This window comes from Tinamus guttatus, unplaced genomic scaffold, assembly GCF_059628265.1.
Source record: "Tinamus guttatus ecotype Peru unplaced genomic scaffold, ASM5962826v1 Tinamus_guttatus_pri_ptg000031l, whole genome shotgun sequence".
In the NCBI taxonomy this organism is placed as follows: Eukaryota; Metazoa; Chordata; class Aves; order Tinamiformes; family Tinamidae; genus Tinamus; species Tinamus guttatus.
Window position 1 is genome coordinate 925420 of NW_028288565.1, and position 7631 is coordinate 933050.

A 7631-nucleotide genomic window follows, 5' to 3' on the forward strand; every position below is an offset into this window, starting at 1 on the left:
AGTGCCGTGTCAGCAGCAGGTATTTCTTGTTCGGCGGAACAACAGGCATCAACGTCTCATTCATTCTTTCATCAATCTGCTCGAGCGTTACAACGTGAATTTAAAATTTCCCGAGCGGCAGCTCGTGCTATCATTGCTGCCTGTCCGGATTGCGCAAGACTGACCCCTTTACAGGAAATGGGTACCAATCCAAGAGGACTACAACCGAGGCAGATATGGCAGACGGATGTTACGGAATTCGCTCCCTTTGGCCGACTAAAATATCTACATGTTACGGTGGATACCTGTTCAAAGGCTCTCTGGGCGACCCCAGCCACTTCTACAAACGCTAAGTCAGCCTGCAAACACTGGGCTCAGGTAATTGCTGTCTTAGGAAAACCGGACATCATAAAAACAGATAATGCACCGGCGTATAAGAGCAACATCTGTAAACTTTTTTCAGCAATGGGGAATAACCCATCAGATGGGTATCCCGTATAATTCGGGTGGTCAGGCCATCATCGAGCGACACCATCGAAATTTAAAACAATTATTGTCTGCTTTGAAAAAAGAGGGGGAGATGGGTCCCTATGAGTTAACAAGTAAAGCATGCTACGTTTTGAATTGGCTCAACCCTAGAAATGATGACAACGTACCTATTTTCACTCATTTTTCAAAAAATTCAGCTGACCTTTCGGGAAAGAAGGTACAGGTGGAAGTCTTTTGTCCACAGAAACAGATCTGGGAAGGTCCAATTGAGTTAGTTACATGGGGACGAGGATATGCGTGCGTACTTGGAGGAGACGGAGCGACCTGGGTACCAGCCAAGTGGGTACGACCATGGTTGCGGAAGGACAGAAACAATTAATGGACCATGAATTATAGAAATTGTTACACTTATGCGTAACCGGAATGATTATATTTATGCTTGCAACTATGTTTTTATTTGTAATATTTGATGCGTGATATTGCCAATTTTTGTTTTTTGTAAAAAGAGGGGAAATGCTGAGGATTACAGCCATGTTACTTTGTTTTTTGTAAATGTTGCAATGTTTATTGCTAATTTTTGTTTTTTTGGAAAAAAGAGGGGGAGATGTTGGGGCCTTAGTAAGAATATATAGGAAAGTGGAGTTTGTGGGGAACTGGACCGATGCCTAGCAACCAAGCACCTGGAGGAGAACCAATCAGCTGGGAGCCTGTAGCCAATGAGCGCTGCTCCTCAGCGCATGCCCACCTGCACTGGTATAAAGCCCTGCTACAGACAACAGCAGGGTGGAGTTGACTTCACTTCCCATAGAGGTGTTGTTCACTCCAGCTTGTGGAGAAGGCTTCGGCACTCGCCACGAGTTAAACCACCTTCATATTAAAGTGCTGCTCACTCTGATTTGTGGAGTGAGCCTCAACATTCGAGTGACCCTCGACACCTGTGCCTCAATAGTAGATTAAATATATTCCCGAATATTTTTTCTTGTTGTCGTACAGTATTGTCCTGGAGGAGAGCTGTTTGATTACATCATTTCTAAGGACCGCCTTTCAGAAGAGGAAGCTCGTGTATTTTTTCGGCAAATTGTTGCAGCGATTGCTTATGTTCACAGTCAGGGATATGTTCACAGGGATCTCAAACCAGTAAGCCTGTGTAGTGCTCAAAATACTTAATATGGTCAATTACTTAATACTCAAAATAACTGCTATGGTATTTTATTTTGCCATTAATGGCTGAAATGAGTTATATTTTTTTCCATTATCTTATGCATAGCAGGCCATTTTCTATAATTTTGAAAATACATTATTTCTACTTGCTACTGCTCTATTCCTCAGTAGAGCTGGATGTCTGGATCTGACAAATGCTAGGTAAGAATGAAGCACAGTCATGGCTTTAACTGTGATTTCAATTAGCCATTGTCTTTTTTTTTCAGTTTGTGTCTTGAGAGAACCATTATGTTACCTGTCTGTTCCAACTACTCTATTTTCAAACCTCAAGGGAAAAAAAATAGTGCCTATAAAGAAGGTGTAGGGTGAGGCACATCCTCCTATCCCCTTCCTATATCCTTCACTTCAGCATAAGAAAATGAAGTTCAGTCCTTCACTGCCCTCATAAGGAAAAAAGCTCTTTCCTACATCCAGTCTGAATGTCTCTTGTTTGTGCTTATGCCTGTCTATCACTTTGTGTAGAGCTTGTCTCTGTCTTCCTACCCTTGATTTAGATATATTAAAAGGCTGCTATGAGGTGTTTCATGCCCCATCACTCTTAAAATCTTTTTTGATTGAACATCGTTCTCTGTCTCCTCTCAAGGGGCAAGTGCTCCAGCTCCAGAGCAGCTTCATGGCCAAGCACTTGCTTCACTTTTCTTATCTATCCTGTACTGCATGGCCCAAAACTAGATGCAGTATTTTAGTTGTGTTCCAAAAAGCACTGAAGGGAGGCTTGTAGTAACTTCTCCCCATTTGTTGGCTATGCTTCTTTTAATACGGCCCATGAGAACGCTGCTGGCTCATGTTCAGCTTGCTGTCTGCCAAGGTCTCCCAAGTGCTTTTCAGTAGATCTGGGCTTCTATTTATCTTCTGAAATACAGTATATACTCATTAGCAAGTAATTCGAATCTCCAAAGGGGAAGTTAAGATTCTAGCTGCTAGTGGCAGGAGGAAATAAGAACATATAAGGTGAAAGACAAAGTGGTTTCTTGGATAATTATGTGAAGAGCATTCATTATCACTTTCTTTTATATCAGGAAAATTTGCTCATTGATGATGAACAGAATTTGAAGCTGACAGACTTCGGACTTTGTGCAAAACCAAAGGTAGGCGTATGAGTTACTTTCACAATGTAGAACTAAGTCAAATACTACACACGTGTAAAGATGTGTATTTGACATCACAGTACAATGAAATTGTATGGACAATGAAATTGAATGCTATATTCAAGCTGTTCGCATGTTCATGATACAGCTGTTTTTCAGTTGGTAGGGCCTTAACTGCATATGTGATAGAGCAAACTCTTAAATTATTTTCCCTTCTTGCATCTCATCCTTTATTATACTCTAACGTGGAGATTATCCTATAGTATATGAATAATAATCCTGAATATAAATAAGCTGGTGTGCACATTCTCTGTTATTTTAAACCACATATGCCTTTATTTGAAAGATCTGTATGTATGTGGAAATTATGGATGCAAGCAAATATCTTTTTGCAGGTGACAACTAAGGATGATTCCTTAGTTCCATATACTTGAATTGTTTCCTGTGTTTAAAATTGTTTTATAGAAGCCTTTTTCCCTGTGGTAAATTTAACCACATTTTAATGCAGTAGTAACTAAATTTTAATGTAGTAGTGAAAATCACTGGTTTGTCAGGAAGCTATTTCATTAAATATTGGTGTAGATAGCCAGGTTGCCTCATGCCCGGTAGCTCTTGGATCGTGTTCTTCCAAGTTTCCTACTTTTACGCCCCTCACAATTGTGAAGGAAACTCTCATTCTTAGATTAGGAGCTGAAGACTGTTAATTTCTGAAGGTAACACATGAATGCTCAGTCTTGAACAATTTGCATTTACTGAAGTAATAGATTATATCAAAACAAAAGACGAGGTCAACTCAAGTGCACAGCAGAGCAAAACGAAGCCACCATGGCCTTTAATGCCTCTTTATCAGAAGACTTTAATGCAGTCTAAGTCTACTGCTTCTGTGTGACTGACTTTTCTGTGGTATTCTAGGGTGGCCTTGATTATCACCTTAACACATGCTGTGGAAGCCCAGCTTATGCAGCACCAGAGCTAATTCAAGGCAAAGCGTATATTGGCTCAGAGGTATGTAGCACAGTTGCTTTTTTTCTTTTTCCCTGGAGTTTTTAAGGTTGCGAGCTTCAGATATGTACACTTAACTTCTCTCTCAAATATTCTTCTATAATATTGCCTAAGTAATTCTGAGAAGCTAACCTTAAAAGTCACAGACCAGAAAAACACATACTGTACTCTACTGGTCACAGGTTATGCTGTTGCCTATGCAGTTCCTCTCTGACTAGTCTTTCAGGGTTTCCATAAGTTGCTTTGTTTTATATGCTGCAAAATGTTACCTTAACTCTTTCCTCTGCTGCAAATTCTTTCAAGAAGTGTTAGATTTTGTTAATGACCCATCACACCTCCCAGACTTCTATGCAGTCTCGTTTAGTGTCTCATACACAAGCCATCAGGCTTGTTTGACTTGAAGTTAATGTATGGAAGTTTTTCTATTTTATGCTGTGTGATGTAGTAAATGTGAGAAGAAAAAATGTTAATGTCTTGCTCAAATTTCATATCTAGAGCACTGGGACCAGCTACATCCATTTTTAATCCATTAGAACTAGAATCCCCACGAAAGTTCTAAATTGTTGCTTTATTGCAATGATGTCAGTATTTCCTGTCATATTTTTGTACCCCTGTGTTGGACCTGAGCTCTTTCTTTATGACTTCCATACCTTTCAGTCTCCTTTTTCTTTTTTCTTAGTGAAAATCTTGGTATCAGTGAGTTATATGGACCTCATCATGCCAAATAGTGTCTTGCAGAGCTTTAGAGTGGTTGTGTTTACACGGGCACAGGTGCTGCTTTACTGTATAGATGCTACTTTACTAGTTCCATCTGATGAGTTTGAATTTGTTGTTTTTTTAAGCAAAATTCCTTGTATATTAAACATAATGCAACAATTTCTTTCTCTATCAAAATTTGAAAAACCTACTCCTGATGACCTGGGGGAGGACACTTGTTTTAAGCAGTTTTAGCAGAAGGATAATTGAATTCAAATTGTATGCTTGCGCTAGAGAATAGAAGATTTCTGTCCAGAAGGCAGAGTGCTGCTTCTCATTGGTTGTATATGGACTTAGCTGAAGCTGGACAATATGATCTATCACTAAGTTATATCACTCTTGTGTTTTTAGGCGGATATTTGGAGCATGGGAGTACTGCTATATGCTCTGCTGTGTGGTTTTCTCCCCTTTGATGATGAAAATGTCATGGCTGTCTACAGGAAGATAATGGTATGTTCTGATTTAAGTAGAAAACCCTAAGAGTACCTTGCTAAGTGCTAATAGAGGCCTCTGCTTTTATAATGGCAGAGGCTGTTGGACTATGCCCCAGAATAAATATGCACATCTGGCTTTTGTTGCTTTTTGTTCCTTTTCCTATCAGTATTTGTGAATTTCACTTTCGTCTTCTCCATCTCTAACTTGGAGTCTAATATTTCTAAAATTTAGAGGAGAATCAAGGGTGCTCAAGGACCACTCTGGGAGAAAGCAACTGAGAGGTCATTTATGCAGACTCTGTTTTTTTTGCGTGCATAACAGTCTGAGCGCTTTAAAATGCACGGTCAGTTCAGCAGATAATGTAGTATTTTTGATTTGAATGGAGTGGACACAAATAGCCTCATAGAAAATCTATAGGAAGCTCAGTTTGTGTTCTTGGAGAATACTTAAAAGGAAACAAAGACTAATTGACTCAAAGAGATCTTGTGAAGATATTGGTACCCAGATAACTTAGTATTAAAATATCACTTTCTTACTTCCTTATTAACATGCACGTGCAATTTCTCAGCGAAATGTCTATAAATGAGGATAGAATAAATTAGAGTTGAACTGCTTTTCCTTCTCTGTTTATGAACTGATGTGCATCTGCATGCTCTCACCGAACTATAGAAGATCCTTTATGATAAAAAGTATACCAAGATGTAGAATCTGGTGTATGATGTTATTACTAAGGTCTTTGTTTGCATATAGATTTGTCACTGGTGGAAACTTAAGAACCAAAAGCTTACATGTAGAACTGAGATGTTAAGAGCATCAGTGATTAATCCTTCATCACTTAGTCATTTGTTTAATGTGTGCAAGGGCTAGAAGTTGGACACAACTAAACATTTATTAGTAAAGCTTATTTAGGTTGTTTAGGTGAATTGAGATGAAACTTTAAAACTGAGTGCAGTTGAAAACTGGTAATCCCAATTATGGATTTTAAAGTGCATTTGAAACACATGCAGGCCGGAATCTAAAGCAGAGCTGGCAAGAGTTATGCGTAAGGGATTCATAGCATAGATCATAGCTGGGTTTATAGGTGTTGAGCAGTGTGAGCTGCTCTTGTCACGGTGGTGGTTGACGTAGGGCAGAGTTTCTCCAGCTGCAGTTAAGCCCAGTGCCTTGAGGTGTGCATGACAGCCCAGCTCTAGCGGCTGCCCCGCGTGGCTCAGGTAGACGCGTGGCCCAAGCCCTGGCAGCTGCATATCCTGCGCAGACATCTCCATGGTCAAGCTGTGATGAAGGCACGCAGGAGCCGCGCATGGAGCTGATGAGCAGTGCATTGTCATGAAGCTGGAGGCTGTGGCTGGTGGCGTTCTTCCTGGCAGGAGGGCTGGCTGCAGCACAGACTTCCCCGAGCAGTGAGCTGTGTTCTTGACGCAGGCAGGGTTCATGGAGCAGGAGCATTGTGGTGGGGCCTGTGGCTGCCGCTTTGCTGCGGGGGCTGTCTGGTACCGCCGATTGCTAGTTTTGCTCTGTAAGCAGGAGTTGCGGTGCTCTGTGTCCAGTGTGTGCGAGACGTGTCCATGAGGGCCCAGGGAGCTGAGCAGCAGGGCCGGGGGTTGCAGGAGGGGAGAAGCGTCCCGCAAGTCTGGAGGGTTGTAGGCGGGAAGCCAGAGGAGCAGAAGGGCGAGCGCTGGCCCTGCCACTGCTTGTCCAAGGGAGAGCCGTAGGCCAAGAGCCATTGGTGCTGCTGCAGCACAAAGCAGCCGCGCTGGGCTCCAGAGGTGCCCTGAGGGCCGCTTGCCCTGCGCTGGGCACCTTGGGTCCCGAGGGCATCACGGAACCAGGTGGCCCCTGGCGACGACACCCAACAATGGGGCTTCCCATCCTCCCCGAGGCGTGGGGGGGGCCTGCCAGGCTCCTTCTATAGCCCCCCGCTCTGGAACAAACCTCCCCCTGAAAGCTGCTTTCCCAAAGCCTTAGCTGTGCCCACGTCCCAGGCGGCCCTGACCCTGACTGGCCACTGGGCTGGAGGTGTTGGGGATGCTGTGGAAGTGCTGTGGGAGCACTCTTGGATGGATGGAGCTGGGAAAGGAGGGTCATGGTGCCCCTGAGGGAGTGCAGGTTGCGGGCCGCTGTCCTGATTTCAGGGGGATATGAGGACGCCTGCATCCCTTTTAACCAAGGGCTTTTGGAACTCCATCATCCTAGTCAGGGCCCAAATGGAAACAGCTGAAGTCCTCGGTAGGACTTTTTAAACAGCTAGGACTAGCAGCATCTTCAAGAGGATGCTGAGGCACTTGAGCTGCTCTGCCGAAGGATCATGTAAGCTAAGATGAGCTTGTTCATTTCTCTTCCATGCAGTGCCCCTTCATGCAGGAGGACTAACTTGTCCGGTTGAATCCTCATGAGTGCTGGAAAAGAACAGTTATGTTTTATCTCTTGCATATGACACGGCTATGAAGAGGAACAGAACTACTTAATTTCTTTTTAAGAGTGAAAGAGATTGATGGCCCTTTTTTTCATATGTGATGAGCTTTGTCTTCTTCCTGCAATACAAGTAGTTGTTGTATGTCTTTGTATGTCTTCATTTGCCTTTCCCTTCTTAAATGTGAGAGAGGCAGAAAAAAAGGCATTTTAGGAGGGTTATGTGTTTTGCATGAGCTTCCGCCATCC

The 7631-nt window shown here is 42.8% G+C and overlaps 1 protein-coding gene across 1 annotated transcript; it reads left to right on the plus strand.

Annotated features, from left to right (window-relative positions):
- Positions 1–1446: 1446 nt before the first annotated feature.
- LOC104573456 (maternal embryonic leucine zipper kinase) lies at positions 1447–7343 on the plus strand (the record flags this gene model as incomplete). Its single annotated transcript, XM_088530884.1, has 5 exons — positions 1447–1605; positions 2709–2777; positions 3690–3782; positions 4887–4985; positions 7320–7343. Coding segments are annotated over 5 exons (444 nt in total), but the record flags the coding sequence as incomplete, so codon positions are not given.
- Between the last annotated feature and the right edge of the window lie 288 nt (positions 7344–7631).